The sequence below is a fragment of the Passer domesticus genome, chromosome 10, assembly GCF_036417665.1.
Source record: "Passer domesticus isolate bPasDom1 chromosome 10, bPasDom1.hap1, whole genome shotgun sequence".
Taxonomy (NCBI): domain Eukaryota; kingdom Metazoa; phylum Chordata; class Aves; order Passeriformes; family Passeridae; genus Passer; species Passer domesticus.
The window spans coordinates 33,725,189-33,738,006 of NC_087483.1; the positions used below are offsets into that span (position 1 = coordinate 33,725,189).

Consider the following 12,818-nt stretch of genomic DNA (forward strand, 5'->3'; position numbering starts at 1 on the left):
ATTGCAGGGAACTTGGAAAAAAAACAAATGGGAAGTCCTATTGCCGTGCCTGGCAGGATTGGGTTGAGGTGGTGTGTTTCAAATAAGAAATAATTTCATGTGTACTCAGCATTAGTCTGTGTGGCTTTATATGTTCTCCTTTCACAGATGGCAATGCCACCAAGAAGTATTGTTATTGTTTTAAAACTCTGGTAATACTTGCTTTCATGCCATAAGGATAAACAGCCTCTTTCAGGGGTTTACTTGCCACAGTTGTATTACTCATACTGTGTTTCTTGCTTTGTTTGCTGGTAGAATACATACACCAATGCAGACAAGCTCTTGGAGGCTGCAGAGCAGTTGGCTCAGACTGGGGAATGTGACCCTGAAGAGATCTATAAAGCAGCCCGGCATCTGGAAGTTCGGATTCAGGACTTTGTCCGGAGGGTGGAACAGAGGAAACTTCTCTTGGACATGTCAGTCTCCTTCCATACCCACACCAAAGAGGTAAGAGGTGCACGAGGGATTTTTGCTGTGTATTGTAGAGGGCTACAAGAGGCTGTCTCTGAAAACTCAGATAACAGAGAAAAGGCATTTTCACCACACTGGGTTGATATTATCCAGTTCATTTAATGCATATGAATAACTGTTGTAAAGAGGAAATAAAACGTGAAACATATGAATGTTACAGTACACTGAAATATAGCAACACCATCTCAAGTGGTGCTTAATCACAACTAGAATGTATTGTTAGAAAGCAAGAATTCTCTTGTAAGAACGTGAGTTGATATTAACACTTTAAGTAAAAACATGCCAGCAGCATGATCCTCTGAGGATTCTATTTAAATGTACTGTTAATTAATGTATCTAATATCATTATGTGTTACTAGAAATCTTATATTGTTTAATGAGGCAGACTTCAAAACAACTTCTAAAGAAAAAACAGCCACATACTCATACAGTGAATCAGTGAGGACCTGAATAAATGCTGTTTAGTGTAATTGAAAAATATCCAGAGATAAGACTGACTTGCCAGAGGAGATACAGTGGACAGGACATCAAATGGGAGGCCACTGGGGATGTAATTAAAGCATACTTCACATTTTCTGCAGTCCAAAGGCCATTCAGTGGTGAGTGACTTTTAAAGATAGGGTTTCTGCTGAGAAAGATGGAATTAGTCAGGATGGTTGTTTTCATGCTCTGCAGCATCTGCTTGTGAAGGCACACTTGATCAGGAGGATACTCTGAGAAGCTGAAAGCTTTGTCTCTGCTTGTTGATTTACATGTTCCAAACAAGAGGCATGTATCAGGCTTCAGGGTGTAGGGGAGCCCCTGAAGTAGAAGGTACATGCATACATTTATTTATTCATATGTGTATGGAAGATGGACTTTACAGTTATAGCTGTTGGTACATAAAGGTTTTTCTTTTAAATCCTGCTTCTGCAGTATACTAAAATATAGTTAATTCTCAGCTTGTTCTTCTCAGAGTTGCTGAAACACTTGCAGCTATGCTGGTTTGTCACTGGGGAAACTTAATTGGTTATTTCCTCTGTAAAAATGATTTCAGAACAGTTTCCTGCTGTGATTAACCTTGATTCACCTATGCAGGTGATGACGAGTAAAAAATAAGATAGTTAGTGGTATTGTGTAGCCTAATGTGGCTTTGGGAAATAAAGCCTCCCTGTATGAAGGAATTGGGATTGCAGTGCATTATACTCCTGTTCTTCTTCAACAAGAAGGGAGTTTGCCTGCTCTACACACCTGGTTTTAATGAGCTCTGTTTTGGTGAATAAAAATGCAGATGTATTAAAAATTAACATTTTTTAAAAATTATTTTTAAAAACTGTCTTCTGTGCTAACATCAATGCTGTTCTCTAGACATTAAGAGTAAATGCTAAGTATTTGCCTAATTAATGTTTTCCTGTGAGACAGATTGGTTCTGTCATGTGTTTCAGTAATCAATTCATGTCATTTTTAAGGAGATCCAGAGTGGACAGACTCTCAGTGCCTCTCTCCTGTAAAAGTCCCTTCTAAACCAAACTATTGTATGATTCTGTGACTCCCTCTCCAGAGGGACAGTCAAGGGAGCTGTAGCATTGCTGGGACAGCAGCAAAATCAGGGTGGACACAGGAACCCACGTCCATCATAATGAAGGACAGCCACTGGGTTGGGTTGATAAAGTTGTTCAGTCTCCACGAGTTCCCCAAAGTCTGACCATGCCCAGGAGCTCTGCAAGGGGAAGTCTTTATTTACCCCATGTTAATTCACTCCTGTAGGGGCCAAACACTGATTTTCTGCAGGTTCAGTGGTTTTCACTGTGTGTCACCACCTGGCTCCTTCAGTGACGTGTTTCTGCACTGGTGAAACCCACACAGCTCAATATCTGAGGGGTTTTTGCCAAAACTATTAAGTGAGGAAGTTGCTGCAGACAGGATTCAATTCCAAGATTTAGTTTTTGTCTGCCAGCTGTGGGAATCCCGACAGACACAGTGAAATAACAAAAGACTGCCTGGGGGGAATTGGTGTAAAGGGTAAAGCATTACAACAGGAGAGCCTTAGCATGTGTTTGTATCTTCATTTGCCTTTTTATGCTATAAATAGATTGGCTTAGGTAGAAATTAGTCATTGCTTGGCTTTGCTTGGCCCTTCTTGCGTATTGTAAAATGGAAAGTTAACCAATGTAATTGTCATTCTTCAATATGAGCAATAAAACAGGTAAATTTAAATAGTAAGAGATAAATTTAAATCACAGCAGATGTCAAGGCAAAGAATCCTTTTGCTGCATCAGCAATAAAATAGTGGGAGATCTGTGGTCCATTCTTGGTGTTTACCAGGAGCCGTTCCAGTCCTGGTGCTCACAGAGCCCTCCCTTGCCCTCCTACCTGCCATGCTGGCCTGAGGCTGGAAGTGCTGTGACCACCCAAACCCATCACCTGGGAGTGTCTTGGAGTGAGGAGAAGTAGTTTGGTTGCCATGTTAATGTATTTAACACCTGAAATATTTTGCAATATTCTAGAAGATGTTATCACTTACTTAATAATACCCACCATTATTAACTTCATCCTTTGTAGTTTTTAAAACTATTTCTTAAACTATGAACAGCTCTTTCTCTTATGTCCTTGAAATAAAAAAATTCCCTTCATATTTTTTTGACCCTGATGCAGGAAATGATGGCCTAGATGCATTTGTCATCTAAGCTTCACAAATTCTCATTATTTCATGTTGTATTAATCTATTGAGACACAAATGGTGAAAGAGTAAATTAAGTAGAAAGAATTGGTCTTACTGATACTTTTCCTTTTTTTGGAAATATTCTGAAGATCTTCCCAATGAGCATGTTTCTTCTGACAGTCTTCCTAGCACAGGTGAATTGTGTTTTTGATGTGGTAATTCCCAAGTGTGGATGAGTTCATTGACTGTGAACTTCTCACTCCTTCACCTGTACTCTGCCCACCTCTTCATCTCCACATGCAACTGCTCAGATTCTCACCATCTGAGAAACTTTTAACTGCTACTACTTTTTTTATTCTTGTCAAAGTAATGTTTCCTTTTGTAGTCAGTCTTCCTTGTATTTTCTTCAGGACAATCGGTAGTGTTGAATTAGGGAGTCATTTAAATGTAGATATCCCCATGGGTAATGTAAGTCCAGAGTGGTTTTTTATACTACAGTAGACTTGAATCACTGCTTATTTCATGTGAAAGCATTAAAGAAGGTCCCTTCTGCTAAAAACTGACTCATACAGTTCCAGGAATATCAAAACCACAGTCAATTAAGCATAACAATAATTTTGATGGGTTTTTTAAGTGACCTTATTGAACAATACATACAATAGGCTGAAATGAGGATTTTTTGGTGTGGTAATAACACTTTAGAGGCATAAATTGGAAGCAGTCCTTTAAGTGATTGTTGGGGGCATAATTCTTGAGTAATGGTGTCCTATTGCCATGCCTGTAAGTAAACAAGATTTTGTGTGTCCCACTGTCCTATAGCATTCCTTATGCTTTTCTAGTTTGTAGTGAATATTTTTGTACCCTTTTGGACCAAGGCATTTCTGATGGTGTGAGCTGAAACCTGATACTGTGGGAATGAAATCCAATTATCTGTGTGGCAGGGTAAAGTTATAAATTATTATCACTGGCATAAATGCATTCAACAGACTCATACCTGAATAATTTCTCTCAGGACTAAGTGTAATTGAATTTAGGTTGTTTCTTCAAATCTGAATCAATTATTGTCAGGATTGTCAGATCTTGCACTTTTATCACAAATCTCATGATAATTGATGTTCTTCTGTGAACTTTTGGCTTTAGGATCAAATGATGATAGAGGATTTTTGGCTGGCATTTGATTTTGTTTAAAAGATAATATTTTTTGAGCTTTCTGTAGAAGAGGTTGCAGATGTCATAAAATTACACCCTGAAGACTCAAAACCCTCAAGGACAAAAGAAAAACATGCAATTCATTGTCTGAATCTTAATATTTTCATGTCTCACAGTTTTATACTTAAGGTTCTGCAGTGTACTTTACATTTCCAAGTATTAAAAGGTAGACAGAAAAGAGCACTGTGACCACTTCTATATAATTAAAAATTTGTAAATCCTCTTGCATAGTTAAGTCATGACTTAGATTGTGTTACTTGTTGTATTGGCTGGTGATGCAGTTGCTAACTTCACAATGAGAAGGAACTTCACTGAATTTCGATCCATTTATAGTATATGGGGCCTTAACTAAACTATAAAACGGTTCTGCAATTGTTTCATGGTTTTTTGGGACATGAAAAGCATGTCTTACCACCTCTAGGTTTCTTGTTTCTCAATGGGCTTCAGATTACCAGTTCTGTGTTGAGTCCAGCCCAAAAAAAAAATGGAGAGGCAGAGAAATGTGTTTTCAGATTGTGTGCTCTGTGCTTTGTTGTTCTTTAGTGGGTCAGAAGAGCAGGAGGACAAGGTGCACAGGGCAGGCACTTCCTTGTGGAACCTGCCATGCCTACCTGGCCCACAGAATGGGGGATGAATATGCTCAGAAAATATTTAATGTTGAGAAAAAGGAACTGCCAGATTCCTAACATGTTACTATGAACATGTGCAAACTGGAACTTGGCAGAGGTCTTTTGAGTGACCAAATTTGGGAAAATGTTCACATGAATGACATAATGTGTATTCTTGACATCAAGGCTAAGCCCTGCAAAATTTCAAACCCTTGCTTAAAAGCATGGAGGGTCTGGAGCATCTCATTTGAACAGAAATAAAACTAACACAGGCAAAGTACCTTTTCTGTCCCTTTCTCTCATTCTGGCCCTTTCACCTCAAAATTCATCAAATTCAGCCTTAGGCAGGCACCTGGTATGGAAAGTTTCACTCTAAAAATCTTGTCTGATAAGACCATGAGAAAGTGAGAGCTAAGTCCTGTACCATTAAGTGTCAGGCAGCTTCCTGTATTATAACCTATATCATTTGTGGTCAGTAGGTCACCTTGGTCACCCCACAGACATCAGTGGGGTTACTCAGCTGGGAAATGGAGTGGGGCTGCCCTATCAGTCAGGAATGGTAACTGTTTTATTGCAGGCACTGCTAACTTCATTTCACTTGATAACCAAGACCTGTGAAATTAAATTTTCTCTGCTTGAGTTGAATATTGTGATTAGAAGATTATTTCAGTGTAGATCACTAATTCTGACAGGGCTTGTTCTTCACTTTGAGGCAGAGCTGCTGGGACACAGAGCAGAAAGCTCACGGGACTGAGGTCAGCTGCTATTGACTCCCATCAGAAGAGCTGACAGAATGTATCCAAGTTAATCATGGAGCAAACATGACAGTGGTTTTGGGATATATCCTGTAATCCTGTCACTCACTGTGAATTGACACAGGAATCAAATGTAATGTTACTGAACTTAAAAATTTGTTTGACTTTTACTGCTAATATTGACTTTCCAGAGCAATGGCCCACTAGATAATAAAGATTTGTGATGCAGGGGATGTTCAGTTTAGCAACTCCACTTGCTGGCAACTTCTGGAAGTTCTGCAAAGGTCTTGTTCTCTGAACATGTGTTTGTCTTACACACTGCTCCTGTCCTGGACAGCACTTTTGTTCCTTTTCTCATGTTATGTCCAGACTAAAAAAAATTTTAAAAAAATTTTTAAAAAAATTAAAAAAAAAAAAAAAAAAAAGAAAGAAAGCATAAGACATTAAAATGACCCAAATGGGTTCACTGCACATAAAATATTCACTGAGTGGCCAATTCACATCTCAGAATTTTTAGTCTTAAAATTAAGCAGCATGTGTTTTGTTCAAAAGCTAGAAATTCTGGCCTTCACTGGGACAATATTAACAGCTGAAATAGATGCACAACAGCATGCAAAATCAAACTTTGAAAATATCTGCTCCTCTTCTCACAGCGGGGCTGTGAAACATCAAACCTTAGATGTATGCCTCCTATTAGTATGACCATGGTTTTTGCTGGGAGCTGAATCTGTGTGCTGGTGGTGCTAGATGGACAGTTGGACTTAGTGATCTTAAAGGTCTTTTTCAACTTCAATGATTCTGTGATTCTATGATTCTAAGTAAAAGCTGTTTTGTTGTGTTTATTTGCTATTTTCATAAAGTACTCAGTTCCTAAATATTCTGCTATTCCCATCAGGAGAGAATTTGCAGGCAGAAATTAGAGAATATGGTAGCAGTGAGCTGGCAGAGGTGCCCATACAGTGCCCATGTGTGCTGTCCCTTGCCTGGGTGGCAGATTCCTTGGAGAAGGCAGATCACCTGTCAGCTTCTCATTCTGATAATTGTAGCTGTGGAGAGGGCTCTGCTGGCATAAAATGTGTTATTTTTTTGCGAGCTATATCAAAGTACACTCTGGGTTATCAGCAATCAATTACCATGAAGCAGCAAAATGAAAGCAAATCCCCCTCCAGCTCCAGAGAGTAGACTGTGGCCTGGACCAAAATGCCAACATTCACCAGTCGTTAACTTTGGGGGTGGTTTTTGCAGAGCAAAATCTTGTCTGTAAAGCTATCAAAGATCTGGGACTGAGGAACCAGGACAGCTGGGTTGGTACAGGGTGCCCTTCTTCCCTGTCCATTTGTTGCCCAGAAGCAAGTTTTTTTCATGAAGCATTAAGTAGTTAGGAAAGAAAAGAGCTGTGGCATTCTGGCAGCACATCCTGCTCTTGAGCAGGGGAGTTTGAAGCACAGCCAGGCCACTTCTGAATAAAATTCTGCCATCTGTGATGGCAAAAGATTGGTAAAAGAGATAGAATCAAAGTAATGAGAATTAAATGCTTGTAAATGCAGCCACGTAAACCAAATATCAGGAAGTCAAACCTGTGCATGGAAACAAAGTTCTTTCCATCCTTCCACTATGTGCTAGCCAAAGGATTCCTGTAGACTTCATTTAAGTTCATACTTTGTTATCCACATTTTTTGGGCTATTCACCAGCATTGTTACAGACCAACGGCTCCACTCAAATATTTTCCTTGGCTTTTGAGGCCCTTCCATGTGTTTTGCATGTTGTGGAAATGTGAGCCTGTATGCCTCACACTCCAGATAACAGTGGTTTGGACTAAAAGGAAGTTTTATGAGCATCTTAAATAAGATGTGCCAACTTTCATAAAGCATTCTTTTATTAAACACATTTCTCCCCATTCTGATTTCCTGAAGCTGAGGAAGATGAGCTTCTCCCACTTCCAGTGTGTGGGCTTCAGTGCTGTGTACAAGGGCAACAGAGTGGGCAGCCTGCAATAATCTGTACTGAGTAAATCTTTGTCAAAGCCATACAGGTACACCTCTGTAATTCACTCCTCACACAAAAGACACATTCTGTCTTTCACCCGAAGTACATCTATGCACTGGAGTCTATTTAACTCGTTGAAAATTGTGTCAGTGGAGTGGCTCAAGTCAATGGATCCAACAAGACTGACTGATTAAAGAGAAGTCATGCAGTTTTTTCAGTCCTTAGCAAGATGCAGAATGATTCAAAATTGTCAAAAGTTATTTATTTCTGCAATTCCCAGGGCATAGTGCACAAAGTTACACAAAAAGTTCAAATCAGCAGATCAGGGTAAGACTGTGAGTGGGAGATACAGCCAGTCACTGGAAAAAGAACAGAGGGAAGAGGTGCTGCAACTTCCATTTGAGAAGTGATGTTTAGAACCAATTAACAATAAGGAGAATGTGAGGGTACCTGCATTTATTTTAGCAGATTGCTGCATTTGTAGTGTGCGAAGCCTCCCCTGCACCAAATTGTCCTGTATCACACTGCTGTGAAACTGGGTAAATCTTCCAATGTAGGAAGAACTTTTCTAAGCAGTGTGATCAAGTGCAGAATTTGATTTTGACAGCTACTGAAGTTAATTACAACCAGATACCTAATTACAAATAACATATTAAAATTATACAAGAAGAGGAACATGTTTTTACAATTCATGATGGTGGCAGAAGAAGCACAGAATGTGTAAATTTTATTCTTCATTTATAAATCAATTTTCTCTTCTAGATGAAATAGTCCCTGAATTACATTTACATGACCTTGGACTGGGGATCTACACACTCCCTGATGTAAGCCTAGCTACCCAAATCATGTTTGCCTTGAGAGGAGATTATTTTGTCCTATATCAATCTGGTCCATGCAGGACTTGGAAAAAGCATCAGATGTTTAGGCAGTGCAAATCCTTTTGCCATAGGCAAGGTTACTAATTAAAAAGCCTGATCATACAGAAGCACCAGATGCAGCCCAACCAAGGATAAATGTCAAGAAATTGGCCAGGAAAAGGGAAAAAGAAAGAAAGAGGTCAGGGAGAGATCAGGTTTTTTCACAGAATGTTCCCTTTCCACTTGTAATTTCTTCCCAACCAGTGTGGTGGTATCTGACAACATTAAGTTTTGCAGCAGGGAGTCTCATGGGTTGTGTCTTACCATGGAAGTCATGGCATTTCATACGCAGTGTCTGGTCACATCCAATCCTGTCACCTTTTATTATGTGTGCTGCCATTCTGTGACACTTTGCTGGTGGCATGAGGTCACTTTGCAGCTCATCATTACAGACCTTGTTTTCCGTGTTTCTGTTGATGTTTTCTTGAAAGCTTGAATGTGACTTCTGACAATGTTGCTGAAATATGCTTCCAGTTTACAGCAACCCTCAGTTCTTTCAACAGAAACAGGCTAGATGCATTGTAAGTGTGAATAAATACCAGGTGATGAAGGTTAGTTGTGATGGAAAGTTTTATTTTCACCACTGTGTTGGTGTGGGGACAATTTCCTAAAGGCTGTGCAGTCAAGCTGGATGCACAACAGCATTTGAACAGATGTTCAACAGCCTTAACACAAGTGCAGACTGAAGTTGTGCCACAAATTAACCTAACTTGGGATCTGTGTGACTTCCTAGTGCATGTCATGACAAAGCTAAATATTATTGCCATAGAATTGGCTTGTAAAAGCCTGGCATAGTAGCAGAGGGAAATAGGGTTGATGGACATCTCTCTCTGGAGCAGTTCTGCTTGAGGGTTTTGGGGGGTCTTTCTCAGCCTGTCCTTGGTTTTCTGAACACTCACATGGCAATTCATGGAGTGTCAGCAGGGTTTCTACATGTCACTGAATTCTTGTGCATTCTGTCCTTGTCTTCATTGTTGTGATGAATTTTCTGTTCCTGAGTTGTCATGAGCATCCTTTTGGGGCCTGCCCTGCCATACACAACAATTCTCTGCCATAGTAAAGGGGCAGAACATCCATCCTGGGAAGTTGCTTGTTTCCATTAACATCCTTGTTTTGAAGACTAGCAAAAATGCTGTACAACAGTAAATCTCCTGGATTGAACAGGTTCTTTGCACTGCTCCCATAACTCAGTGCTTCTAAACTGCTTTTGAGGGGATTATAACTCATCTCTGTCATTTACAAATAGCAGCATATAAGCATTGGGTATTTAATAGTTATTCCAATCATGCAGACAATGTTTTCTTAGCAATCTCTTTAGGTTTTAGATTTTGTTTAAAGTGGTTCCTTTTTCTAAGTGAAAAGCATTAATTTTAGGTAACAAGCACAGGTGTCCTCAGACCTCGAGTTAAGTGGTCTCAGTAATTGAGCAAAATGAAGGGTATTTCATCAGATTAAGTAGCTGGGAATAAACAGCTGTATTGTCTCTTGGATGCACGGAAACTATCTGTGTTTCATATCCTAGAAAGATGGAAAAGTTGTTGTCACCATTCATGAGGGGCACCAGATGCTATCCCAAAAGAAAGGAGAAGTGTCATTCTTCTTTCCCACTGTTCTAGTAATCAGAGGAGAATTAGTTGTCTTATGTAAAGCCTTGATAAAATAAAGCTTCAGTTGTGGGGCCACTATGGACCTTCAACATTAAAGGCTTAGGGATAGGTTTTTACCTGACACTTCTCATAGCAAACAATTATGACATTTTTACATGTAGTTTGCATGGGTCAGGTTTGAGTCAGGTCTCTCATGGACTGAATTCAGGTGCTACCACTAAATGCATTGGGTTTTCCATGTCCAATTAATCACCCCAAAGCATAGATGAGTTGAAGGAAGAACAAAAGTTACTTTTGTGATACTTCTGTATTGTTTTCTAGGATTCTGTATTTTTTTTTTTAGTACCTTTTAAGTAACATAATGCAGAGCTTATCTCCTTTTGTGGACTCCTGCATGACTGGCAAACTTAGTGAAAGTCACCACAGGTGGATGTGGAAATTCTGTCTTTATATTTGCAATATCTGCATATATCTACATACACCCTTTGTATGGGATCAAGTGGTACCTTAGTAATAGTTTGAAGTATGTATGGGAATGGAACAAATAGTCACAAATTTTGTTCATGGTAAGAATAAAAGAAGTCAATTTCTGAAAATATTAAATAAAAGTTGTGCTGTGCAATATGTCAGATTTTAATGGGAACAGTTTCTTTGGTCTAAGCTGTATAGTTTAGAGTAGGTCACAGCATGGACTGGAAATGCACAAAGTATTCAGTGATTTGAGGCTTTAAGAGTCAGGATTTTTTTAATCGGTCAAATACTTGCATTGGAATGAAACATCAGGCCCTGAGAGGGACTGATTTTCCTGAGCAGAGACAATCAGGATGTGATTTCTGTTTTATGATTAACAGCTGTTCTGAACTGGCGTTGCAGTGATATGGAATTGGTCTTTTCATTGCTGTGGCATTCACAAGTGGGGCATGGCAGCAATTTATTTCAGGTGCTATTAATTGTAGCTCATAACCTAGGAGGTTTTGGAATCAGATTCCTATTGTGAATTTTTCCTGAAAGATCTTCCTAATCTTATTAATATTGACTGATTCTTTGTATTAGGGTTTTCCAGGGATTGGTGGAGTCTAAAGGATTAAAGGCCTCTGAGTCAAGGATGACCTAGATTCTGATAGATTTTATATGCAAATCCTTATAGACAGAGGTCATTAATGGAAACATCTGAAGCTAATATGAGTTAATATATTTGAGTGCTCTCTGAAATTAGGGAGTGTTTTGTTTCCAGGTGAATACAATACACCTTATGTTTTAAGTATTTTGAAACTGATTTAGAAGCCTACTCAAAAAGTGGAGTAAGATCTTAAATGCCCAATGCTCCTTCTGAAAAGTTGGGTTCTGGAGACACTTTAGAGCACAGGATTTTCCTCTGAAGGCTGGAAACTTTTTCCTCTGCCCTAACAAAATAATTTCAAGAAAACAGCAGATTACTAACAATGAACAAAGTTCCTGATTTCACTTTCGTTTTATAAAGAAAATTTCCTAAACTTTTTTAAGTTGAAAAAGGAACTAAGAATTACAAGAAATTAAAAAACTACTGTCTTCCCCACCTCAAAACAGGATGATTTATATACATAGCTATTTTTCTATATTTACAAAGTGCTCTATTACTTGAAGATCTGATAAGCAGAAGTAATATTCCTGAATAACCTGGTCTTTGTCTGTTTTCGTCCAGCTGCCCCTACTCTTTGAGTGGGTGTAGGGATTGGATCAAAGCCAGGAAGATTCTCAATATAATTAACATATAAAGGCACTAATGCATTTTCCTTTATGGTAGCTTCCCAAAGTTCAGCACATGGACCTCAAAGCACAACTGAAAAAGCCCTCTATTTGGCTCATTAACTGTGTTTTCATTTTTTCACTTATTTCTCATGCCTATTCACTTACATTTATTTCTTTGATTAATAGTTCCCCTTTTACACTCTGCCTTTTTCCTAAGAATGTGAAAATATGTAAATATCCCAAGCAAAGACATCCTGTTTCCAGGCCAGTAGTTGGCTAGGCCATTATCATTATAATATTTATGAATAAACAGAGGCATTTATCCAAAACATTAAAAGCTGACTCTGAAAAACCTACAAGTAAGGCGTATGTTCTAATACTTGTTTTTGTGAGTCTCTCAAGCAAGGACTCAGTAGCAGAGGTGGGGACAGAGCAAAAGACACTGGGCTCTCCCTTTTCTTGTATCATGAGCGTGCTGGGACAGATTCTAATTCTGATAATTTTGATTTGGGCCAGGGCAATATCCTTGAAGTCTGTAGCATGTGTAAGTGTAGGACTTAGTGACTGGCCTTAGGTGCGGGCCCTGGCTGTGAGAAGCTTTGGCAGCTGGAGCTTTAGACATCCCCATCCTCCTCTCATTTAATGTGGACGTGCAGAATTCACAGTCTCAGAGGAAATGCTGCAGGATGGGGACCCAGCGCAACTCGTTCTGAACACAAGCATTTTTACCAGCTCTTTGCCACCCACACACAATGTCCTCCTCTGCTTCATGTTCACCCCAAGGTCCTGTGGGACAAAGCTCTGCAGTCCCTGGGAGAAGCACTGCATCCTTTGCTATTTCCCAGAGCATCCTTTG

The 12,818-nt window shown here is 39.3% G+C and overlaps 1 protein-coding gene across 10 annotated transcripts in view; it reads left to right on the forward strand.

Annotated features, from left to right (window-relative positions):
• KALRN (kalirin RhoGEF kinase) overlaps positions 1-12,818 on the forward strand; it is a 473,084-nt gene that overhangs the window by 275,562 nt on the left and 184,704 nt on the right. For all 10 annotated transcript variants that reach the window (XR_010369452.1, XM_064435043.1, XM_064435045.1 and 7 more), the window contains one exon: positions 295-486. Coding sequence is in view for 9 of the 10 variants with exons in the window: in XM_064435043.1 (XP_064291113.1) it covers positions 295-486 (192 nt within the window). In the remaining variant the exon portion in view is untranslated. The remainder of the gene's footprint in view (positions 1-294; positions 487-12,818) is intronic.